Genomic DNA, 26,819 nt, shown 5'->3' with positions numbered 1-26,819 from the left:
AGGAGCTACTGGTAATTGCTTCCCACGAAGGTGCTACTTGGAGTGGGTGTTTAGCTTAGCGGTCATGACACCTGCTTCCCCCTCAGAGTGCCCGGGCTCAATTCCCCAGGGCAGGTGCTGACCTGGGGAGGCAGTGGTCACGGCCAAAGTGGTTGGGTGCCTGCTGTTCACCTAGCAGACTTGGGTTGAGTTTCTGCCTTACAACTCTGGCTGTGGCACAGCTGCAGCCTGTGGGGAGTGCACTGGTAGAGGGAAGCTTGCTGTTTTTCAGTTCTGGATTTCTCTCTGTCAAATTGGGGTGGGGAGGAAAGGTGCCACTTACTTGGTGCCAGAGTTCTTCTGGGATGTGGTGTGAAATGCTTCAGGTTTATGATACTTAAAGTCTGGAAGAGTACTGATTACCTGCTCTTGTACTCCTGATGCAGATCAGTGGAGCATCAGTTCAAAAGTGTGAGTGTGTGTGTGTGTGTGTGTGTGTGTGTTCCCCTTCTTTCCTCTCAAATCCATAAACTTTTGGAAATGCAGATTTCTGAGCCCTACAGCGCTGTCAGTTGCTTGCCTTTAGGGGAAGAAACCCAGACCCCTGCAGTGTCACAAGCTCCCAAGTGGTTTTTGCAAATGCTGCCTATTCTAAACCCTGTAGGAGGCACTCAAGAGACCCAGATTGGTTAGAGAGCCAGAATCTTTTTTAAAAATATTTATTTTTATTACAAAGTCAGATATACAGAGAGGAGGAGAGACAGAGAAATATCCTCCGTCCGATGATTCACTCCCCAAGTGAGCACAACAGCCGGTGCTGTGCCGATCCAGAGCTAGGAGCCCAGAGTCTCTTCTAGGTCTGCCACACGGGTGCAGGATCCAAAAGCATTGGGCCATCCTCAACTGCTTTCCCAGGCTACAAGCAGGGAGCTGGATGGCAAGTGGAGATGCCGGGATCAGAACCGGTGCCCACATGGGATCCCGGCGTGTTCAAGGCGAGGACTTTAGCCATTAGGCCATGCTGCCGCCGGGCCCAAGAATCTTTAATTTATATATATATATATATATATGGCTAAATTCTGTCCCCTTTGCCTTTTTATTGATATCTACATGTCATTGTTTTTTTTTTTCGAGGCAAATGAGGGGAGGAGCTACCATTCTGAAGAAATATATTGAAATATGATGGCATATCAGGAAATTAGGGGATGCACTTCAGCACATGTGTATGCCTGAAAGGTACACGGTGTCTGAAAAGCACCATGACTTATTCAGAGGATGTTAGTGACTGATGGAAATCTATCATTGGTGTTCTCTGTGGTCAACCTGTTAGCAGATCTCCCGCTCTCTGAGGGTGTGTGAGAAAGACTAATTTAGTTAATTTTCTGGGTGAGAAAATTTATTCATTGTTTTGTTGAAGATTACGTATTAAGTTTGCATCGCAGACTCAGGGAGGAAGGTAGCTTCATGTGTCCGGTATTTTTTTGCTCGTTGGTATGTATGGAAAATCTTAAACGTATTGGAAAATTTTTCCAATAAACAAGTGTTTTAGCTATGCTTATAAGGAGAATTTGGTTTTTGTTTTTAAGGAAACAGTTTTTATTATAATGACAAACTTGTTCATTCTATGCATGGCTATCTGTGCCTTTATAAGAGCAAAAGAAGTTGAGGAACCTACCTTCATTGGTCTGTCTTTGGTCCAGGTGGGTACCTGGTAATGAAGACGATATTTCAAACAACTGCATCCCATATTTGAGTGCTTGACATTGAGTCCTGGTTCTACTTGTCATCCGACCTTGTTATTTAGCACACACTGTGGAAGGGAGCCTGTGATGGCTCATGTGCTTTGTTTCCTACCGGCCTGGATTGCATTTCCCCACCTCCTGGTTTTGGTCTGGCCCACCTTGGCCATTGAGGGCATTTGGGCATGGGAATGCACTCTTTCTCTCTGCATCTGAAATAAACACGTAAAAGTTGAGAACTATCCCAATGGAAGTACACATTTCCTCTTGTCAAGGAAAACAGACTTTTCCCAATATTAGGCTGTACTATTACCCTATTTGAATGGCCACCCAGTCAACAGTGTGTTTATTAATCTTGGGATTAATCTTGGGAGAGCACTTTCCCACACCCCTGCTGGAGTCCTTAAGCTGTGGATTGCACCAAACCCTACTATCTATACTATGTTTTTTCCTCTATTAACACCTATGATTAATTAAATGTATAAATCCGGGACCAGAAGAGACTTCTCACAAAATTAGTAATAAAAAAAGAACAATTTTAATATTACACTGTTTCAGAAGTTAATGTTGTCTCTCCCTTAAAATATTGTACTGTAGATCTTTGTAATTATGGCATGTACTTTTATTCTTATTAAGTGAAAACTTTTTTTCTTTTTTTTCCCCTTAAAGGAAACACTTTACCTTTTGTCTTTGGCATATCTGAAGTACTTTCATCCTCACTTTTACTTTGTGGCCATTATCGAATAAAATAATAGTTACAAGATACCACAATGTTGGTTCTGATAAAGGAGATGGCTGCTAACTGACTAATGGGCAGGCAGTGTATATACTGTGGATACACCATTAGAAAGGATGATTCATTTCCTGGGACAATGGAGTGGGACAATACAAACATTCGTCATACTGCTCAGAATGCTGTGCAATTTAAAACCAATGAATTGTTCACTTCTAGAATTTTCATTTAATATTTCGGGACCATGATTGACCATAGTTAACTGAAACCATGGAAAGCAAAAGCACAAATAAGGGCCGTGCTGTGGGAAATCTCTTGAGCTAGCCAACAGACTTTTTTGAAGTTTTGTGAACAGTTCTGTAACTCTGTCTCCAGAAAAAAAAAAATCACCATTTCCGTCTGCAGATGAGTCGACTTTGAGTCTACAGTGTTGCACAAGTGATGTTGTAACATGGAGAGTAGTGATGCAGCCTGTGGACTCCAGGAAATCAACTTTGATGCTGACAATGCTAGAGTATCTGAAAGAAATGCAGAGTGCTCTGTTGTCAAGAACGGACAACCATTGTGGTGCTTGATGGTAGTTAATTTTGCAGGCCAGGTTGAAACTAGGCATCTCATGGACTGAATATCAAGGGAAAAAATCACTGCTTGGTCTTTGGCTAAGTGTGAATCAGGGACTGTGTACTTGGCCTGTGTATTTCACTGATTGTATTGTGGTTGGACCACAGACATGGTAGACATAGTTCTGGTGATGTCTGACTGTTAACCCCCCTCCCTCTGCTTACACACACATACACACACACACGCACACACGCACACACATGGCTGCTGGTTCACCTGGGTCATGGAGCAGACTGTGAGAAGCTTGTGTTCCATGGAGCAGCACCAGGGAGAATGCCGCTGAGTTATTGTCAGATTCAGATGAACTTCTGAGTGGGCACAGCTAATGACTTCTTTGTTAAAAGCGGGATGGTGCTTTCAAGGTTTTCATGACTTGTCACTGAGGCATCTGAAAGCCCTGGGAAAACCAGGCACCTTGTCAAAGCCTGTGCCACAAAAGAACGTCTTCCCGAGGAGAAATTGCAGGAGATCAGGTGCCTTGGGGGAGCGGTGTTTTGAATCAGCACCCAGCAGGTGGTGATTTCCACTCTGATGCAGTTCTGAACGGGTATTCCCTAGACAGCCTTGGCAGTCGCGGTGCTCCATACTGCAGCGGGGGTTGGTTTGTTTGTTTTCAGAGGCAATATCAACTCAAGCCCTGTCTGTTTACAGTCGGAGAATTTTTGCACATGTTAGATGCCTGCTATTTAGGGAGTACACCTACATTTTAAGCTCTTTCTGTGCGCGTGTGCTTCAATTTATTTAACATGTATAAAGGCGTTACCAGAGAATATGAGACTGCTAAGCAGGGGGCTGTAGCTTTTTCCTGAAAATCAAAGGGTAGTAAGATGATAAGGCATACACAGGCAACCTCAAAAATGTCATGGAAGAATGAAATTTAAAAGACAACTTTTATTTTGGTGTCAAAAAAGTGAAACTCACGATAATCATGGGCTTTTGTGATGATAATCATTTTCCATTGAATAGGCTTTTACTCTATGAACTTTTAAAAAGTATCCTCATAGAATATATATGATAGCTACACAGTAAGTTTTTTTTCCTCGTTTTTCTTTCAGACTTATATCACTTCCGTTTGAAAGAATTTGAATTTAAAAATTTGGGTAGGTAGTTCTAGATTATCCCAACTTTTTTTTTGGCAAATAGATGTATGTGTTAGGATGCTCCCCCACTTCGTTAAGCATGGCTTCTTTTCTGAAAGGAGGTTGAGCTGGGAGGACACACTGCCTGAGGTTCAGATGCTGATCCTTCCACGTGGGACTTTTGAGTGTTCATACCTAAGACATGTGATGAGCCAAACAGTAGTTGTGAAGATAAACTGGGGTATGGGATGTAGAATAGTGGCATGCCACCTGGTGCAAGATGAGCCAGGAAAAGAATCTGCCTTCTCTTTACACACAATGCCAGGACTCTGAAGATCTTTTTATTAAGCTGCCCACATCCCAAACCCACAAACCATGTTGAAATGCCTGGGTTTGAATCCTGGCTATGCTCCCAATTCCAGCTTCCTGCAAATGCACATGCTATGACACAGCAGGGGATGGCTTGTGTCCTGTGACCCTGGCATCCATATGGGAGACTCAGGTTGCTTTCTGGGCTCCCTTTGGCCTGGCAGGCATTTGGGTAATGATTCAGCAGGTGGAAGATATCTGTCAGTCTTGATCTCTGTCTTTCTGCATTTCAAGTAAGTGATAAAATTTTAAAAAACGAACCATCTGTCGATTGATAGACACACGTAAAATAGGGCCAGAGAGGTTTGGGGAAGTTCTCACCTTAAAAGTAAAAACCAACTGCTTTTGAATAAAGATATGTGTACATGTATTCAATATCTTTATGTTGATTTGCATTATTTATTCATATGATAATGTGGTTGAAATGATTATTACCTATCAACCCATGGGAATTTAATATTCCAAGTTATTTTATTTTAAAAATTTTTTCCTTTGGTTAACATCTTTAAAAATTGAATCAGTAGCCATTCTGTAGAGTGTATGTCATTCAATAAGTTTTGTAAATGACATCTTATGACTCTTTTAGGTAAATAATTAGGACAGATTCTCTATCAAATACTTGTACATGAGAACAGCAACTTATTTTGGCCACAATAGACATTGATTTCAAAATTCAAATAAATTTCAATTGCAAGATTGTAGTTTTTCTCATTAGCTCCTTTTAAAAGTATTTGTTGAAAGGTTAGTCATCAGGACTAAAATGAACACACAGAGTTTAAGAATTGAAAGTTGTTAACAATCTCGTAAAATATGTTATTCATAATTTACTGTATCTTACTACCTTAGAAGTGAAACTTAAAAGTAATTGTTCCTGGGAGAGGTTTTGCATTACATTCAATTCATGGTAAAGTGAAATAGATTTTTCCTGAAATGAGATTTAGATGGGATAATGTGTGGTATGAGTAGGTCATTGAACATTAGGTGGTAGTAATGAGGGAGTAGGTTTCAGGAAAAATAGGTACATTTTTGGCCTTTATTTCCATGAGTGCATTTACCCCTTTCCTTTCCCTTCCTAGGGGCTTACCGCTCTACTTTAGATTGAAGTGAAATTTTTTTTATTCTTTTAGGTTAGCTTTATTCTGGAACATACCTGTGGTGCTTTCACAGAAGTAATTCTTGGTGGTCCTTTCCACCTGTAGGTCTCCCTATAGACTTTCTAACTTGACTGACTTCACACCACATCTAGCACGGGTAGCCGCTCTCTGTGTGGCTTCTGTTGACTGATGGCATGGATTTGATAAATAACAGTATTTTTAGACATTCAAAAATTTCAATTGAAGAAAAATCCTTGATCAGGTCTTTCCTTGAGAGAGAAGTTTCTCATTGAGAGGGAAGAGTTAACTAGCTTCTCTCTGAAGCTCTGGGCTCCCAGAATAATTGATCAAATCTTTTCAGAGAACTGAGAGTTCAATCTTTACCCAACAGGGGGCCAAAGTTATCCAGCTTCTTGATGATTTTCTCTAAGGTCTAATGATTCTTTCTGAACGTCAGGCACATTTAAGGGGTTGGTGAAATTCTCATCAAAGTCTTCCCTGTACAGTAAGTTGAGAGAATCCACATTTAGAAACCTACCCTGACTTACCGATTCTTTTATGGTCTATATTCATTAGATCCTGCAGCATGAAAATGGTGATCTTGACAATGAAATGGCAACTTACCAAATTTGTTCGAATTATGAATTTAACTGAGAAGCATGAGACTCATGTTTAAATGGCAGCTTTCCAGAGTAGTGTCAGCTAAAGGATTGTTTGTAAGGTTGTGTTGGAGAAGCATGTAGGAACCCAAGCAGATCCCCAGGTTGCTCCATGCATTGTGTTAATAATTATACGAATAAGTTAAAAACCATTGTTGAGACTGCAAAGGTCGAGTGTTAAATGCTAAGGAGCTTTCTGCCTTCTTGCTCCTGAGATGGTTTCCCTTAGCTTTCCAAAACGAAGTCTGGGATACAGTGAGATCTTGAATTTTACTCATTGACTTTCTACTACAGAAGCTCTTGTAAATCTTCTTTCCTTTTTTTCCTTAAATTTTATGCTTTCCATCCTCTTGTTTTAGTAATATAATTTCTAGTTAGGTCCATTTTTGTTACTATGAATACATACATATTAAACAATATTTAAGCCATTTGGTGTGCCATAATTGCATTAAATTCTTAGAAACTTTTATTTTCCTTGTAATGGTCTCTTTTGCTTGGCTTTCTATGTAGTTTTTTTTTTTGATCTAATTAAACTCTTATTTGTAATGCAACTAGATCAGTTAATTGATCAGTTTCTTTCCTATTTTTCTGTGACTTCCACAGGAAATGTTTTTATTCTTTAGTCATATTTAATTGATAGCTTGGCTGACTGTGGATTTCTGTTTTGAAACTCTTGGGTTTCCTTGGCAGTTTGAAGGCATTCTTCTGTCGTGTTTTAGTTTTCAGCCACTTGATTCCTGTTGGGAGATATGATGCTATTCCTATCCATACTTCATAATGTGATCGCTTATTTTTCTTTCTGAGAACCTGACATTTTTTCATCACCTTCAGGGTTCTCACTAGTGATATGTGTTGGTGTAGATCAACCCTATGCCCCCTGTTTAATTGCTTTTGCTCTTTCCTCTTCAAGATTCCCTAAGTTATTGGAACTCTTCCCTAATTTATTGGAGTTCTTCTATCTGCTGGTTCACTCCCCAAATGAACAGAACAGCTGGGGCTGTGCCAGGCTGAAGCCAGGAGCTCCGCTGGTGTCTCCCAGCTGGGTGACGGGAACTGAAGTGTTTAAGCCATAATTCCTGCATCCTAGGTGCATTAGCAGAGAGAGGGATGGAAAGTAAAGCATCTGGGACTCAAATTAGGACTCTGATATGGGATGCTGGTGTTTGTTGCAAGCTTGTTTAACTGGGTGCTTTGTAATGCCCACCTTCTCTGCTTAACCTCTATGGATTTCCTTAGCCATATTGGATAAGCCTATTGTGTTCTACGCTTTCTCTGAAACTGACTTGTTGCCCAGCCAGTGTTATAAGTATTTGTTATTGGGAAGGTGACCTTCTGTGGTCAGAAGGTTTGAGAAGTGGTTGATTAAAGAACATTACAGATTTTGTATTTGCTGTCTTTTTTTAAATGCAGCAAGACTTTGTCATAGAATTGATATGTTGATGTGTTTTATACATTGCCAAGAGAAGTTTCCCATTATGGAATGTCTCAAACTAATCTTTTTCTTAAAAATGTATCATCCTTTGGCTCTGCAGAATTCAACTCTCGTCGTGTTGTCATTGGGGGAATCCTAGGATATAAACTAGGTTGAAGGCAGAGAAAGATCTTCTCCCTCTACTTTGTGCCCCAAAGAGTCTACACAGCATGAGACCTGACTGAATTAAAGAACATGTCAGTGATGGTGTTACGTGGCCACTGCTGTGGCATCTTGGACAGAATGTTGGCTGTTGAACATGGGAACTGACATTGTTCTTAATCTAGCCTGTGGCTCCGTTGTCTTTGATTCCTGTCTGTTTTCTGAAATTGGTCTTTCAATCTCTTCTGAATTTCCTGAGACTTGATGTCCTTCCGCTTTGGTTCCAGTCATCAGAGTCAGTTTCTGTTATTTTCAATGGAAAGATTTCTTCCCGATCAAGTCTATGAAATCAGTTGGGAAGAATGGGTTGAAAGCATTGTTTTTTGCCCTTCTTTGTTGGTTTCTATTTGTGCTTTTTGATTCTTCCCAGGTCTTTGGCTTTTCTCCCCAGTTTTCTTCCTAAAGATTTTTTTTTCAAAATAAGAGCAACCTGCTTTGTGCCGTTGCATTTCTCACGTCATTTAACACATTGCCTGCATGCTGCAATTGTTAAACAGAGAGGTTGTAGGACTTGCACATGGGTGCTCAAATATTAGGGTAGATTTCATTGTACTGAGATGATGTGGCTGCCTAGCTACATAACCACAGGGATTAACAATTTGTTGGAATGCTTGTGGGACTTCTTGGGACTAATTGGGACTGAAATGATTATCCAGAATCCCATACCACTTTGTTTTAGATGCCAGAGTAAATGACTAGGTTGTTTTAGTGCTTGGATTAACCTACTGGTGGTAACTGGTGAATAGAGAAAGAATGCAATTGATAGAAATAGGCAATTGACTACTAATGAGCAGCAATAGTGAGGCAATGGTCAGTGTGTTAAAGGATGGGTGGAAGGTAAGTCAAAGTAAAAACTTACAACATCTTAAAACTTAAAAACTTAAAATGTGAAGTCACCATGAGATGTTGATATATAAAGTAAGGTCTAGGAATGCAAAAACTTTGTAATGTGGGCCCAGAGTATCTTCGCATGAGGATTTATTCTAAGAGGGTTATGGTCCATTTAACTAAGGAAGTGAGGCTTCCTGAAAGAGACAGCCAGATGGAAGAGAAGCGTAAACAGTACATGACATTTGTGTAGCATAAACAAATTGGGAAAATGCAAGGTTTGCTTTTAACTGGATGCCAGCGATCGAAGTTGCTTCTCAGGGTATGTAACAAACTCATGATCCACCTGGTATTCAATTGGAAGTCTAAGGAATGGTCTAGTAGATGAATGTGTGTGGATGGGAGTTAGAACTCAGGAGCACAGTGCCAACTGAAAGCTACTGTCCTTCCAATGAGAGTTTTGGGGATGTGGCGATATGCATTGCCAGGATGCTGGTGTCTTGGTTTCTAGAGTATCTGTTAGGCCCCTAAAATCTGGACTTAACCATTAGAACATTAGGAAAATTGCTAAGGCTCTCTAGGAATATGAATGCTCTAGAGGGTTTATTCAAGGTTTATGGGATGGGAGGGACTGGAAAGAAGACTGCTTCTAGATCTCCACCTGGAAAATTTAATTTCTCGTTTTCCTCAAATTTTGTATGTAAAAGTTTCTTATAAGGTATCTGTATTTTAATTCATTAAGAACAGAGCATAATGAAAACACCAACTGTACCTCCTTTGGATGGTTATTGTTTGGTATTGCGTGTTTTAGAGTTATAGTGAAGAATGCAGGAAATTGCATAGAAACACAAACTGAAGTGATGAGCTGGAGAGGAGGTTTGCAGAGAAATAAGATGGTCCCCACTGAGATTTGAATGGGACAATAATAAGACATTATGAGAAAAGCATTTGAGCAGAAGTTTATAGCTGACAGAGGGCTAGCAAGCCACCAACATGACATCCTAAGAGGAGCAGCGGGATTGTCTTCATTGGAGAGCTTTAAAAGAAGAATGTTACTGCCTTCCAATTACGGCTTCAAGTCTCTTCTCCCTGAAGGCACATGCATTTGAAATCCCTCCCTGTCCCCCCCATCCTCAGCAGGAAGAAGATACTGTGATCCTGATGAGACTGTGTGCATTAGAATCACTTCTACTGGAAAGGAGACACTAAAGGGTACTTGAATGAAAAATTAAAAATTATGAAGGCCATCACAAAGGCCAATCAGTCCTTTCTTTTCCCCAGACCCCATAATAGGAGAACAAGGGTTATTTGACGAAATTAAAGAGTAGTAAATTAAGTGCTAATAAAATGAGATAGTCACTTATATAATTCATTGCCAGGGGAGGTCACAGAGGCGAATCCTGTGGCTTCATTAAATATGGGGCTGCATAGTTTTGTGACCACTAATGATATTTTTAGCAGTCAAGGCTGATACTGTGAGAGAAATAATTCTATCATGTTCTCCAGTAGATGACTTACAGGGACCTCTCGTAAGTGGTGTCTGAGAAGTGTGAGGGCATGCCCTACAGGTTCTAACCTTTTGGTGGGAATTATATGAAAAACTCCTTTTGAGAGACAGTGTTCTCAAATGTTCTGTTCATGCTTCAGCTCCAGGTCTCTGTGTGTAGAGAATCAAAAGTCTATTTGAATCAGACGTAATCGAGAAAGGTGATGCCCAGAGACAGACCTTGTTTGGCCATTGTAAGCCACTCAGCTTTTTTATTGAATGCGTCCCATGTGGCAGGTACTTTGTTTGAAATTTGTAAAAATCAGGGAGTATACATGTTTAAATACTTTAGTGCCTTCCTATGGATAGGCTGTGAAGTTACATGGAAGCACAGACAAGCAGAGTCGTATTTTCAACCTGGAAGGTTCAAGGAAGACTCACAGAGAAGGTGAGACTTGAATTGAGACTTACAGGATGAGTAGGAGTTCGCTCTATGGCCAGAACAAGGAAGGGCATTTTAGGCACAAGAGACTAAGAGGACATACAGGTATAGAGATGGAACATGACATAATTCATCCAGTTAGGATGGCTGAACACAGAGTTAGAGGGACTGAGAGGGAAAAAGTGAACATGGGGATTTAGTCCTGTGTGAGAATGCTGGTTAGTACGCCCACATCAGAGTGCCTGGGTTTGATTCCCAGCGCTTAACTCCAGCTTCCTGCTAATGTACACTCTGAGAGGCAGTGGTTATGGCTCAGTTAGTTGAGTTCCTCCCATCCATGTAGAGTCCTGGATTGAAAGCCTGGCTTCCACTTTTGGCCTCTGGCCATTGTGAGCACCTGGGAAATGAACCAGTGGGTGAGAGTTGTCTCACTGTCTAGCTCCAGATAGACAGATATTAGAAAGCATGTGGAGGAGGGAGGATCCAGATGATGAAGAATTCCCAGGTCTGCTCAGGACTGCTGTCCAGCAGCAGTACTCACAGTTATGGCAGTCCTGGGTGTAGCGAGTAGAGAAGAGGAGGGGTGGAATTTGCCCCTCAAAGCCTGCCCATTAAGCAAAAGGCTTCCTTGTTTTGGACCACTACCAACAGTGACTTGGTGGTGAGCTTGTAGTTCACCCAGCTCTGAGCTCACTTCTGTTTACATGTGCCTGCCTGAAACAGTCTTTACCATGAGCCTAATACTGTTATTGGTCATCAAAACAAGCACACCACACAGAAGAGAACCTCTGATGTTTGAGGGGTGAAGGTGTTTCTTAGATGTCTTAGATGCTAGAATGAATCTAAGTGTGTCTGTCTAGGTCATTTCTCCTTTGTCCCAGCCTAGAACCAAAGTAATAGCAATGTTTGGATGGGAAAGAAGAGGCACATTCCATCTGCCTGAGGCTTCCATTTCTGCTGTGAAGTTGGCTTCAACAAAGAAGCAGCAAAGCATGCAGTGTCTTTGAGGAGAAGAGGAAGATGAACTGGAATGTTAAAAATCTGTTTCGTTAAAAGATTTCAGCTAACAAAATAATTAGAAAAAAAAAATGAAACACCAAAACTTGGTTGCTTCTTTGATGATATTTGCATAAGAATATCCTTACTGATCACTCAGAAGCCAACTTGAAAATTCTAGTATATCATTAATGTCGACACCCTTAGGAAGAACTTAATGGAAATAAGAAAATATAAACATGATGTTATTGGTAGTCTTTGTTTTAGAAGGAGATCATTACCATTTGTGTTGTTACATAATATGGAGTAGGTGGCAGTGGTTTCTCCCATTGCATTACAAAGTTCTGCAGGTGAGATGGGGTTTCTAAGGCATAACCTTTCCTACAGCGGCGTTGCAAGCCCTTCTAAGGTGATTCTTCAGAAATGTAAAGTTGCCGGAGGGATACAGAAATGAGGTTCATTAGAGAAGGCAAGTTGTTATGTGTCTACTTTGCTGCAAGGCTAAGAAGGCCATTACAGAAGGTCAGTGGGTAAACTTGAAGATGAACTTGAAATGTATGTGTACCAGACACTATGTTTACTGTTGGACATTCAAAGCAGTGAAAGTTGGACTCACGAAACAATACGTACAAGAGATAGTTTCATCTACAGTAGAGACATACTAAGTGCCAGCTCCATCTGGGTCACTGGCATTGTTCCCTCAATGAAGCTATCTGGTCAGACTTCCTTCAGGAAGAAACTGGTCAACCAGGAAAGAAGAGAGTGGTGCCTGGTAGGAAGGAGCATTTGCAAACAGAAGCAACTGAGATACACCCTCAAACTTGGAATGGAATGGCTTTTTTCTTTTCCTTCTCATAACCTGTGTTTTATCACTGTTACTATTTCTAATACATTTTGCAAAAATTTTCCTTTGTAGAAAGAATGGGATGTACCATAGCAGCATCTAGCAGATATTAATCTTGTCAGTAAGGGGGTGTGATGAAGGATTCCTTTCAGCCCGAGCATTAATTCACTTAAGTATTTATTAATCATTTGGTTTCCCAGACTAGACACTCACAAATAAGTCTTCGCTGTCAAAAGTGAGTCACGTGGCATGAGGAGCCCATCATTTTCCCCCAGTTGTTAGACACATCTGTGTAATGAATCAATATAGGTCCTGCTCATTCCAAAGGTACTTATTATACGACGTTTGCCTTTTGATGACTCGGCTCTCTTCAGCAAAGTTGTTTGTTTGTACAGAGCACACACATACAAAACAAAACAAAAACCAAAATAGAAAACAAGACATAAGCTTAAAAAAGAGCAATTGGGGTTAAACGATACATGTATCTGCTCAAGGGCCATGTAAAAATAGGGTACTCTATTTAATAAAACTTCTAGGCTTACAAATTTGTCAATTTCCCTCCTCCCTTTCAGATCTCAGCTGGATTTCCAAAATCCAAGTGAATCAGCCAGCGGTCCTGAGGCGTGCAGAACAAATCCAGGCTCGCAGGACGGTGAAGAAGGAGTGGCAGGTACGGGTTCTTCATGAGCATTCTGTCCCTGTGTTTCACCACTCAGGGACTCTTTCCCCAAGGCCACAATATTGAATTTCACTCAGGATGCATTGAAACTTAAAAGATTGCAGCTGTCCATGACTTCTTTTAATAATTCATATATGAGGATGATGGGTTGGAGAAAGATAACACATTTATCCAAACAAGTTAAAAATCTTATCGCTCTTGACTGGCAAAACCGCAAATGAATTTGAGGCATCTTTATTCATGAGTGGATTAAATGGCATATTTCCTCAACACATTTATGCCATTTCTTAGACATGCCTTCTTTGGTTGTCTTTAATTTTAATCTTAAAACCATAACATCTAATCCTGGTATGTCCAGTGGTCAGGTCCTGAGAATTGACCTTCTTGGATCAGCATGTTTCTCTTAACCATTACTTTTCATAAATCATTTTTCAAAATTGCAAAAGTGATGTTTTCTGGGGACTTGTGGCCAGCCTATTTATCAGCATCCACCAATCAAAGACGTGCCAGGCAGGACTAAAAGGAATTCAGAGTTCATTTCACAAGTGTCATTGTGCCCGAGTTCTTTTAAGAGTGACATTTCGTGTTTTGCTCATCCTTGGAGGTCCTGTGATTGAAAAAAGAAAACTCATTACAATGAGTTGTGAAAATGGAATATTGTTCTAGAAATTGAAAATAAAAAAGAATTTAGGAACTTCGAAAAATAATATCTCATCTCGCATCTCAGGGAAGGAAGTAGAACTATAAAATAGAACCTTCTCGTCTGTGAGTTCTCGCACATCAGGATAGCCATGATGGGCTCCTTTGGATCTGGAGAAATCATCAGTAAGGAGGTGTGGTGTGTTGGGATTTCATTTAGAATATCTGAGGGGGAAATTTTGCTGAACTCTTTCCCTCTTCAGTTTTGGGTAATGTTCACCTTAGACACTGTTCGAGCAGTGCTTATATTGTGTAACAGAAAGTGCCTTATGCCAGTGTCGACAAAGGATATTAGGATCACAAAAGGACAATGGTTTTCTACTAACTAACAGGCTCAGAGATTATGTTTTTTTGTTTTGTATTGTTCTTTAAACATATCTTGTTTTTACTTTGGTTCCAATCAGGCTGCTTGGCTCCTGAAAGCTGTCACCCTTATCGATCTGACCACACTTTCAGGCGATGACACATCTTCCAATGTTGAAAGGCTGTGTTATAAAGCCAGATATCCAATCCGTGCAGATCTCTTAAAAGCCTTAAGTATGCATGATAAAGGTAATGCGCTGTGTCTGATCTGTGTCGTGTTTACCTGTCGTGTTTACCTGTGTCGTGTTTACCATTCCTCATGCTAACTGAGTTGCAGACAGGATTCAGTGACTGAAACATGAAACATGATGATAGTCAATGAAATCCACGATAGAAACTTGTACCTGGTGTACATGGAGAGAGATCACTGAGATTCCTCTCTGACCAACAAGGAGAGAGTCTCTGTCTTGTTTTTAGGTCAGTTTCTTCCATTCATGGATTAAAGGGATTGGTAGAGCGTTTCTTTGTAGGTCTTTTCAATTCTTCGGTCTGGGAAATTCTGATTCCCTAGCCACGTGTGCAAAAGCTGGTCTCATTACTTAATAATCACATCTCATGCATAAAGTATTTTCTGTGAGTAAATGAAATACTTTGGAGAATAAAATGCAAATGGGAAATATTGTATGCTTGCATATTGGGTTCTGTCTTTTGAAAAAAAAGACTGATGCTCAGCTCCTGAGGGTACATGAAAGAAAGAACTTTCTAAAGTTGTCCAAAGTTTGGAACTTTTAACATTTTAGAGATGGAGGAAACCTTTGGGAGTTGATCCCCTTATTTTCTTGATGATGAAACTAAGGGCTGGAAGGCTAAGCCCCATGTCTAAGACCATTTATCTTTTCAGTTGCTGAGCTGGGTTTTGAAGACAGATCCCTTCCACAAGAGGAATGGTTTGTGGCACCTCAGTGTCTGTTATCAACACAAGCAGAGATGTGGAATGGGTCCCATGCACATATTCTTTGTGGAATCATTTGTAGACTCCTTAGAGACCTAAACAGCCCGACAGCTTTTGAGGCGTGTTGATTATGCATCTATAGAGCTGACTTTAAAAATAACACCTAACATACAGCACTTACAAGTAATCACTTTGTAGGAGGATATTGCTTTGCTTTATGATGGGTATTTAATTTTCTGATTTCTTAATTTTTTTTAATTTAAGAGCTTATTACTTAAAATGAAGCCACTAGTTCAGGATTTGTTTCCTACAAAAGAGAGTAGAGTGAATTAAATGTTACTTTGTGAAAATGTTGGATGAATATCACTTAATTTTCCCTTCTTTTGTCCTTTCTGGTTGGATGCTGTTGCAGACCTGCACTTTATTATCTTTTGGGACATGAAGTATTTGCATTGAGCCATAATTATCAAGTTTATTACTTAGGAAGTTTTAAAAGTGGTATTGCATTAACCTCAAGTGTCAAAATTGTTTTTAGGGCTGTAACTTTGAGAAAATGCTCCATGTAGTTGAGAAGCAAGGGAGTGAACAGTAAAAATCCATTTAGGTTGTTGCGTGTTGCAGGGGGAGTGTTCTAAATAATAACTGAGAGCATATCATGGAGTTGAACTTCATCCAAACATCCTCACCTTTCTTCCCAGGCATTACTGCTGCGGCTGTCTGTGTGTACCCCGCCCGGGTGAGTGATGCTGTGAGAGCACTGCGGGCTGCAGGCTGCAAGATCCCTGTGGCATCAGGTAGCATTGCTGTGGCTCTTACACAAGGATTTCTTATCATTTGGTTTATTTATTTGAGAAGCAGACACACACACACACACACACACACACAGAGGCGGGAGAGAGAGAGAGAGAATGCTGCCCTGTACTGATTCACTTCTCAAATGCCCACACAGGCAGAGGTTGACCAGAGCAAAGCTGGGAGCTAGGAACTCAATCCAGATCTCCAAAGTAGGGGACAGGGATCACAACCTCTTGGGCCAGTACCCACTGCCTCCCCATGTGCAGGGAAGCAGGACTGGAATCAGGAATGCAGTTGTAAGTCAATCCAGGCACTCTCGTATGAGTTGCTGGCACACCGACTGACCTCCTCCGTGCTGCACCACAGTTCTGCCCCTGTGGTGAAGTTTGTTGTTGCTTTTCAGTGTTTCTAGTGCCTCTACTCAGAAGCCATCGGGATTTGTATATAATATGATCTTATATAGTTTAATATATTTAAGGTTGTATTTGTTCATAATGTTAATATTATTCATTGGTTTATAAATAGTAGATATACAGAATGATGTTCCCATCCTTCAAGAAATACTGTTGTTTAGGAGGGATAGTCAGCATTATGGGAGCCTCATGCAGAAGCCTAGTGGCTAAAGTTCTCATTTTGATCGTGCGGGGATCCGTGTGAGCACCAGTTCTAATCCTGGAGGACCAGCTTCCCATCCAGACTTACCACTGTCCATGTGGGAAAGGATGAGACCCACACCAAAGCAAGAGAGTGTATTGAGGAGTCACTGATGTCAGATAGAGTCTGGAGGACTTAGGACAAGACAGAGAAAAACCTCAAAATCTTCACTTCATGAAACACGTGGAAGTTGAGCCAGTGCTTATACCTTATACAGGATGCCAGCATACCAGACAGTGCCATAACTTGCCACGCTGGCTCCTCCAGTACTGCTGAAATGGCTGCCCTTCCTCTATTGAGTTGCTTTTAGGCCTTAGTAAAAGATCGTTTGACTTACTTATGTTGTTCTACATCTGTGTTATCTACGTTACCTTATTGGCAGAGGTAAGCATCTACTTTTGCCACATTGTTCTCTGCGTTCTTTAAAAAACTGATTTCACTTTCCATGTCAGTTTCATATCTGTGTCTCTCCGTGTAAATTTTACTAGGTACTTATCTATACACATGACCATCTCATGAGAATTTGATTGCTTTAAAACTACCTTAGCTCATTGTGGTGGTAACTGACATGTGTCTGTGTTGAGTCTTGCAGCCGCCTGTGCATAATATTTGTCTCTGCTTATTTGTATCCCCTTACTTAATTCACTAGATATTTGTCATTTTTAGCATTTAGAACCTGGACATTTGTGTTTTTTTTTTCATTTTTAATTAGGAGCTAATTTGTGAGGTATTATATGTTGTATTGAATTTTTGGTGTCAGTTCTCACGTAATTGTTCTATTGAAGAGGAATGCAATTAATTTTTTAATTGTAAAATTCATATGACTGTTGAACACATTAGGTCTGACAGTAGTTTTTGATAGGTTCATAAGCCATATTATTAGCCAGTAGGGAAAAAGTTGTTTCTTCCTCCTTCGTATTCTGTGTCTCTTTAATTTCCTTTTTCTGTCTTTGCTGAACTGGCTAGAACTTCAACACAACATTGGGAGGGAATATTTGGCCATGTTCTTGACGTTTGGAAAGCATTTATGGCTGACCACTAAGGATAATAACTATAAGTATTATTTTGTTCTATGTTTAATTAGCAAACTTGACTTCTGAATTGCTGGGAGTTGTGAACAGGTGCTTGTGAGTAGTGTTCGTCTTGGAACTGATGTGATCACACGACTCCAGGCTTTGTGGATATTGCATCTACCCTGCATCCCCACAGTAACTCCAGTAGGCCATGATAGGAAAATTGTGTGAACTCCACTTGCTACTCTTTTTTAGTAAAATTTTCTAGCTCTAAAAAAACCCCTTCTCTCCGGTTGATGTGTCTATGTGGACAGATGGATAGATCCATGGATATTAGAATTTGGTTTTAAAAGGTGTCTGGAGTATCCTGGTGCTTTAAAAAATGGGGCCTGTATTCTTATGATTTGATGACTTTATAGTCCTGTGCAACTGTGGTCTTTCTCCTGTTTACTTGTTGAACATTCGTGGTGCAATAAGGCTGTGATTATAAACTAAACAAACTATAGTATAGCAAAAACTTAAAGGCAAAAGGAAAGAATGAGGAGGGATTAGGGGTATGAGAGAGGGAGTGGGGGGATTGTGATTACCCTCTTAAAATTGTGTCTGTGAAGTATATGAAATCTGTTCTCTTTGTATTAATAAAAAAATTTAACTGAGTCTCTAAAGATAATTAATTCATTCTTAGGGATCTATGAAAAGAAACATGGCATACAGAATTGATATGTAGCTTATTTGTGGGAATTCCCCAAGCATTAGGCAGCTATACCTTTAGGGAACTTAATTTTTCATCAGCTTCAGTGCCATCCATTTTTTCCTTTCTGCAAGAGAGAAGTGTGCTTTTTTCTAAGGTTGCACACCCAGGGAATTTCAGAGCATCAAAGAACACAGAGATTATCTTTAGAAACAGAGGTGGAATGAATGGCATGCATGTAAATAAATATTACATTTTTATTTTTATTCTATTTACACACTTCCCTCCTTGGCCCAGATCTACTATATGCCCCAATTCTACAGTAAACAGGTGCTTTTCCCATCTGCATTCTCTTTCCTTTGTCCGTCTGGCTGGCTGTTTTAAGGTAGACAGTGGGAGGAATAAATATTAGGGTCTGGTTGCTGTAGCTAAGAGTAAATCCACTGAGTAAATCCAGACTGAATGCAGACTGATGAATGAATCACGATAACCAGCTTGACCAAGAGCAGGATCAAAATTAACCAGTGTTCATCCTAACAGGGCTGTAGCTATGATTTTATAATTGCCACTGACAATGCATTGTTATTATTGATGGTTACTTAAAGTGTGCTCAGGAGTATCTTTGTATTCTGTTATTAGTATTGTCCTAATCCCAGTACATTATATGATAATATTCTGTGTCTTCACATGTGGGTTTGTGGGATATGCATGCTCTTCTTCAGTGTCATTAAACACTTTTTTTTTTCACATCTGGTAGGGGTGGGAGTGGGGTGGAGATGGGGTAGAGGGGGAGGTGGGTGTAGGGTGGGGGCTAGGCGGGGATCTTTAGTTCTTATTGAACTACTGACTGATTGAAATTTCTTTTCTTCCATTTACTTTTCTTCCTGCCTGCCTGCCTGCCTACCTGTCTGTTAGTGGCCACTGGCTTTCCAGCCGGACAGACCCATTTGAAAACACGACTAGAAGAGATCAGATTGGCTGTGGAAGATGGAGCTTCCGAAATTGATGTGGTTATTAACAGGAACCTGGTGCTGACCGGCCAGTGGGAGGGTAAGTATACGTCCTTGCTTGAGCGAGTTGCAGTCCTTGCCTTGACTTGAGTGGTGGGGGGAGCTGCTAGCAGGCAGCATGCTTTGGAGATAATAAGCCGTTAGATCAGAGATTGGAGTTAGGAGCAAGCATGGCTGGGATCACCCATTCTTGGGACCCTCGTAAATGTGCACATTGACTGTCTACATGAGCTTTGTAGATCCTTTTGTGTGGTTGGGTGAGTGGTTTATTTCCATTCAGTAGATTCATAAACTTTTTAAAATACTTATTTTACTAACATTCTTTTCTCTTAGAAAGGAGCAATTTCTCCTATTCCGTAGTGCTTCATTTCCCAGTACATAAATCACTCCAGAAAATTCTCCCACTTCCCATTTCTTTTTAAAATTATTCGTAGGGGGAGAAAGACAGATTGAGTGAGAGAGAGATTCTCATCCGTTTGTTCACTCCCTAAATGCCTTACTAGACAATGTAGGAAGTTAGAAACTCAGTCTAGGCCTCCTGCATGGGTGACAAGAACCCAGTCAGCTGAACCATCATCTGTTGCCTCCGAGAGCCTGCACTGACTGGCAGCTGAGTCAGGAGCCAGAGATGGACATCGAACCCAGGCAGCCTGACCTGGGATGTGGCTCCTGACCCATGTTGCAGACTGGCTAGTCTGCCTCTTTTCCTGCTATCTGGTAACGCCCTCAGGAAAGCAACAGAAGATGGCCGTAGTCCGTGGGCCCTTGCCACCTCCATGGGAGACCTAGCTCGAATTCTGAGCTCGTGGCTTTGGCCTAGCCCGGGGCTTGCTGGTGTGGACATCTGGGTAGTGAATTGGCGTGCGAAGATTCCACTCTCCGAGTCTCTCTTTCTTTGTCATTTTGCCTTTTAAATAAATGAACAAACAGAAAAACAAAAAAATAAATTTATCTCAAAAGAATCAAGTAGATTTTTATATCTGTCTTACACATATTTTGTACAAGAGATGAGGTCACTGATAGTGAGATTCTTTCAAAATAATTACACCAAGTTTAGCTATAACTTTTTAATAAAATCCCAAGTCAAACCTAGAATAATTCCAGTATAGAATGTGTTTAAATATGTATATGTCATATACATGCTTTATGAATGATAGTAAATGTAAAAGGCATATTTTTTTTAAAGATGTATTTATTTTTATTGGAAAGTCAGATATACAGATAGGAGGAAAGACAGAGAGGAAGATCTTCCATCTGATGATTCATTCCCCAAGTGGCTGCAACGGTTGGAGCTGAGCCAACCCGAAGCTAGGAGCCTGGAGCCTCTTCTGGGTCTTTCACATTGGGTGCAGGGTCCCAAGGCTTTGGACCGTCCTCAACTGCTCTCCTAGGCTATAAGCAGGGAGCTGGATGGAAAGCAGAGCTGCCAGTATTAGAACCAAAGCACATATGGGATCCCAGCACATGCAAGGGGAGGACATTAACTACTAGGCTACTGTGCCAGCCCCCAAAAGGCATATTTTAATCTTAACTATGGAAATTCTCCCTACTTTTTGTTTTGCTTAAGAGTTCATTTATTTGAACTTTATTTGAAAACAGAGCAACAAAGATAGAGAGGCTGAGGTAAAAAGAAACTAACGTCCTGACTTGGTGGTGTATCAGGTTAATCCTCTGCTTGTGGTGCTGGCATCCCGTACGGGCACTGGTTTGAGTCCCTGCTGCTCCGTGTCTGATACAGCTCTGCTGATGTCCTGAGAAGGCAACCGGGGACGGCCCAAGGCCTTGGACCCATGTACCCACATGGGAGACCTGGATGAAGCTCCTGGCTCCCACATTTGGACCAGCTCAGTTCTGGCCTTTGCATCCATTTGCAGGGTGAACTAGGAGATGGGGGATCTTTCTTTCTCTGTCTCTCCCTTTCTTTCCCTATAATTCTTTCAAGTAAAATTAAAAAATATTAAAAGAAAGAAAGAAAAGTATCTTGTATCTACTGGTTCATTCTCCAAATGACCAGAAAAGCCAGTGCTGGGCCTAGCTAAAGGCAGAAGTTCAGGACATCATTTGGGTGACAGCTAGGACCCAAGAATCTGGGCCATCATATAGCTGCTGCTTTAGAAAGAAGCAGAATTGTAATTGGAGGAGGCACGGCTTAGCCCCAGCACTCTGATACGGAGTGCAAGTGTCTTAACTACTGAACCAAATGTCCATCTTGCCGGCTGAGGTTCTTGACGGATCGTAAATATCTTGTGTGTACCTCTAATTTGCATTTCTTATTTCCGTTCACTTTTTGCTTCAGCCAATTACAGTCATTCTTAAGGCACGTTGCAAATAAATGACCATCTTTGCATATGTTGTTATCTGATTTTATTATCTGATAGTTTATTATTATCAGATTTCAGTGCAGATTCAAGGTTAGCATTAGAGAAAGAAGCCAGCAAGCATTGTATTTAAAAAAATCTGGAGAAAGCATAATATGTAAAATAAATTTGTAGGATTTCGTTGATGGAACCCGTGTTTCAGGGTTTTTTCACTGAGCAGTTGTAGATACAGAAGTGTCGTTTATGTTATAGCATGCTCATGTCTGTAACGCTGCTAACTGGAAAATAAAATATAATAGGTGATCAGTTTTGAGGTAATTGGCAATCCCTTAATATGTAAGGAATGGTTGTTTTTAAGAACTGATAATTTCCCCAATAACAATAGGCATTGTACAGATACAACCCATCTTTGTCCTAGACCATGCTTTTCTATTAACTCTGTTTTTATGGTGTTAATAACCTTTTGACCTCAAACAAATTGAAAACCTACATTTAATACTAGAAACTTGTTTCTAAATAGAAACCTGCCTTGACTTTGGACTTTTTTTCAGTATGCTATTTTGTCTTAATTTTGATTCTCAATTTGATTACATATTTTTTTTCCAGCGTCATGCTTTAACATTAGCTGCTTACTGAAATATAAGTATGGAATTTGTGATAGAAATGTCTGCCAGGCTGTTATTATGTTTTCAAATCCAGGGCTCTCTTCTCTTGGTACTGTGATTTGTGGGACACTTGGCAAAGGACAAGAAAAAAATGACCCTTTTTTTAAGCGTAACCGTCCAGAGTGTATCCCAAGCATTTCTAATGGGCGTAAGAGTCCATGACCTATGTTATGAACTGACAGTAGTGGCTGCAAGGAAACTAATTTCTCTCTTAGGATTCTCCTTGATGACTATTTAGAATCAGTTTGTTTAACAGTGAAACAGCCCATTGCGATACCTAGGTTCATCCCTGACTATGGCTGCTGACTCAAAATTCCTGATTCCTGTTGATGCGCTGCTTGGGAAGCAGTGGGGATGGTTCAAGGAACTGAGATCATTCTATGCCCCTACTTGCAAAGGAGACCCAAATTGTGTTCTTAGCTCCTAGCTTTGGCTTGGCTTCTCTTCATGTTTAAGCATACTTCTACTTCTGTTTCTTGATCCCACATAATTTAGGTGCTGAATAACTTAAACATTGTTGAGTCTACATACTGAATACTTAATAACACCCTATTTCTGTGTGTTTCTATTTGTGTAACCTGGCTCTGAATTTAGTTTGTATACAAGAGGCTTGGTGATTAAGATTTGCTCTGGTGAATTTTTGCCAGAAGAGGACCAGAAAAGGGCCTACTCTCCTCTTCCTGGGAGGGTTGTGCTCTATGTTGAAGATAACGGCCAAAGGGAGCATCCTTCCCTCCCTGCATCTGTCGGAGTCAGACCCAGAACCAACACACTTGAGTGCGAAGGGCTAGCTGACAGCAGAGCCTTGGCACTGGGCAGACACTGGTTGGAATTCTAGGTCTACCATTGGTAGCTATTTACTCTGGTTTTTTTTCACTTGTTGAAGGTGTTTTTATTTTTATTTGATAGGCAGAGTTAGGAGAGAGAGAAAGAGAGAGAGAGATCTCCCTTCTGCTGATTCACTTCCCAAATGGTTGCAACAGTCAGAAAAGGGCCAGTCCAATACTAGGAATCAGGATCTCCTTGTAAGTCTTGCACATTGGTACAGGGCCCCAAGAACTTGTGTTCAGGGGCTTAAGAACTTTGGTCTCCTCTGCTGCCTTCCCAGACCTTTAGCAGGAAGCTGGATCAGAAGAGGAGGCACTGGGACTCGAACTGGCAGTCACATGGGTTGGTGATACTGCTGAGACAGCCTACTGCTCCATGGTGCCAGCCCGAGCTAGATACTCATGATCAAGTTCTTCTATGTGTCTCTGTTCCTTTTACATAACATGGGAATGGTGACACCTTGGTTATTCGACAACAGTAGGTATTAATGTGAATGATGTATGTTAAATCCACATCCCATTTTTTGGCGCAGATGAAGCCCTCCATGCCAACTGCTGCTATCCTTTGTTGATTCTTCCCTTTTTTGGAGGATGATAGTGTATTTCCTTGCAAAAATATGAATCATAATTTCATAAAAGCAATCTTCAGGGGTTGGCATTGTGGCAAGAGAGTTAGCCTGCACCTTAGGATGCCTGTATTTCATATGCAAGTGCTGATTTAGGTCTCCCGTGTTCTGCTTCCAGTCCGGCTTCTTGCCCCTGTGCCTGAGAAGGCAGCAGAAGATGGTCCAAGTTGGCTCTGTGATATCCAGATAGGAGACCAGGGTGGGGTTCCTGGCTCCTGGCTTCAGCCTGGACCAGGCCTGGCTCTCTCTGGCATTGGGGCAGTGAACCAATAAATGAAAGATAGTGCTTTTTCCCCTCTACCTTTGAAATAACTACGTCTTTAAAAAAGAACAGAAAGGCTATCTCTAAATTCATAAATACTCTGTGGGCAGGAATCATATAATCTGTAAATGGCAGATTTTCGATTTTCAAGGTTGTTTGTAGCAGACAGATTTTAGAGATACTTATGGCAACGAAATGTTTTTATGGTTTTTCTTCTTATGTTACAATTCTTTACAACTTCAAATGATATTGACAAAAGTGTTATTTCTTGTAACTTACTTTACTACCTGTTTTTCAGCCCATCTCTGTTTTAGCCCTAAAGATTAATTAGTAACTTTGGTGGATGAAAGTGTTCTTGAACTTTTTGTGACTTTTTTAGTTTAAATGGCTGTTGTGCAATTTTATAGTAAGTATTTTACTGTACATACAATTATCTTAAGAGTTATTTTCAGGCTGTTCTGTTCAGTGTCTCTGGTACTCAAAAAATAATTACTGGGATATGTTCCTTAACAGGTTTATTTTTTTTTGGGTGGGGGGGGAGTCATATATACACAGGAGGAGAGACAGAGAGGAGAGGAAGATCTTCCTTCTGATGATTCACTCCCCAAGTGGTTGCAACAGCTGGAGTTGAGCTGATCTAAAGCCAGGAGTCTGGAGCTTCTTCCGGGTCTCTCACATGGGATGCAGGGGCCCAAGGCTTTGGGCCATCCTTGACTGCTTTCCCAGGCCACAAGCAGGGAGCTGGATGAGAAGCAGGACAGCTGGGATTAGAACCAGCGCCCATATGGGATCTCGGTGTGTTCAAGGCAAGGACTTCGTGCCGTGCCCAACATTTGTTTTTTGACTGCCTTTGAATGGCATGAAACATAAAAGGAAACCTACCTTATGATTTTTAGACAGGAAACATAGTCTGTAAACACTTGGATTTTTTATTGAAAATCCTAATTATATATTCTAACATCATTTTCCATGTCCAAAGCAGTGTTTTCCAAAAAACTTAACAAATTATCAGGTGCTTGACGGCGAAGGATCTACCTTCCTGTTAGGTGAGAAATAAGATCATTTTAAATAGAGAAAAATCAGATGTTGTTGATGCAGCTTCCTGCTGATGTAAAGGAACAATATGGAAAACAAAGCCAGTTGTCATCCCGTTCTGATGCCATTACAGCAGGTGCACTGCTTGGGTCCCAAGATTTTGGGCCACCCTCTACTATTTTCCCAGGTTATAAGCAGGGAGCTAGAAGGGAAGTGGAGCAACAGGGATGTGAACTTGTGCCCATATGGAATCCTGGCGTATGTAGGATTAGCCATTGAGCCATTGCACTGGGCCCCAAAGCCTTCTTTTAATGGGAGTACTTTAGTATTTTATTATGGAAGAAAATTATTAATCAAATCATAAGTTAATGCTGGATTAACAGTCTCAAGATTTTATTTTACTTCTAAAATGTGATTGTGAGACTCAGATGGAGGGAAAAAAGAAGAGGGAGTTCCCGCCCACTGGGTGACACCCCACATGTGCAGGTGGCAGAGACTGTGCCGAGCTGGGTAAAGCTGGGCACCAGGAATTTGGTCCAGCTGTCCCTTTTGCGTGGCAGAGACCCAGTACTTGAGCCATCACCTGTGCATCCCAAGACCTTTACTAGCAGGAAGCTGGTTCGGAAGCTGGAGGCAGGGATTGACCTGGGCGCTTTGAGAAGGGATTGGGGTTTGTTAACTGGAGTGTTAACTGTTGGGCCGAAAGCCCATCCCTTTGAACTTGAGGCTCAGGAATTTTCCTGGTCACTTTTTTTTTAGAGAATAGTTTTTCACTTTTTAAATTCAATGTGACGTACTCGAATTCATTCTTTTAGTAAAAAAAGTATAAATTATTCTGGTTGCACAATCTCTTGCCCTTTGTAACACAAAGTATAATCCTTACACATGTTGTCCTTTTGAATGTGTAGATAAATTAAGTCTCTTCACAGATCAGGTGACATTTTCAGGGTGAGGGGGATGGTGTGGCATGCCAGAATGTCTCTAGCACTCACGCTGTTTATTACGAAGATTTTAGAAGTGTTTGATGCTTTCTGTGGGAACCATCTGTTGATGACTAACAGCTGTGAATTTATCATGCACTAGGATATTTACCTTCATTTGAATTCAGTTTTAACTTTGGAATTTTAAGTTAAGTTCAGGTTTCTAGGATTGGGAAGGCAAGTTTTGTTCTCTATTTTGCAAATTTTATGGTTTTGACTAAGTTGGAGTCTCATTGTAGTCTTTTATTTGTGCTTTAATGAAATCATGAATTATAACTCTTTCGTGTTAGCATTAAGAACTTAGCATAAAAAGCCTACCCCTGATTATGAGTGTTCCTCCTCAGTTCAGTTGGGTTCGTGTACTCTGAGTCAGTCACACCCATGCACGCAGGAAATTGAAAGCTCCATTGTGGTCCCAGCATTATATTAGTTGTCTGAATTCTGAGTTTCACAAAGTTCATGCAAAAGTAGGATGTAAAACGTTTATATTATTTCAAAACTGGTAGTAATTCACACATAATTGTTTCACAATATACATTTTCTTTTTTAAGATTTATTTATGTTTTATTGGAAAGTCAGCTATACAGAGAGGAGGAGAGACAGAAAGGAAGATCTTCCATCCAATGAGTCACTCCTTAAGAGGCTGCAGCGGCCAGAGCTGCACTGATCCAAAGCCAGGAGCCAGGGACTTCTCCAGGTTTCCCATGTGGGTCCTCGACTGCTTTCCCAGTCTGCAGCAGAAAGTGGGATGGGAAGCTGGGCCGTTGGGATTAGAACCAGTGCCAATATAGGATCCTGGCGCGTGGAA

General features: G+C 40.8%; 1 protein-coding gene across 1 annotated transcript in view; it reads left to right on the top strand.

Annotated features, from left to right (window-relative positions):
• Window positions 1–26,819, top strand: part of DERA (deoxyribose-phosphate aldolase) — a 70,492-nt gene that overhangs the window by 9,245 nt on the left and 34,428 nt on the right. The window contains exons 2-5 of the mRNA XM_004592591.4: window positions 13,075–13,172; window positions 14,285–14,432; window positions 15,834–15,929; window positions 19,204–19,338. Coding sequence (XP_004592648.1) covers window positions 13,075–13,172; window positions 14,285–14,432; window positions 15,834–15,929; window positions 19,204–19,338 — 477 coding nt within the window. The remainder of the gene's footprint in view (window positions 1–13,074; window positions 13,173–14,284; window positions 14,433–15,833; window positions 15,930–19,203; window positions 19,339–26,819) is intronic.

The sequence above is a fragment of the Ochotona princeps genome, chromosome 27, assembly GCF_030435755.1.
Source record: "Ochotona princeps isolate mOchPri1 chromosome 27, mOchPri1.hap1, whole genome shotgun sequence".
Lineage (NCBI taxonomy): Eukaryota > Metazoa > Chordata > Mammalia > Lagomorpha > Ochotonidae > Ochotona > Ochotona princeps.
Note: the sequence above shows the minus strand (reverse complement) of the source record. Positions and strands in the feature narration are given on the sequence as shown.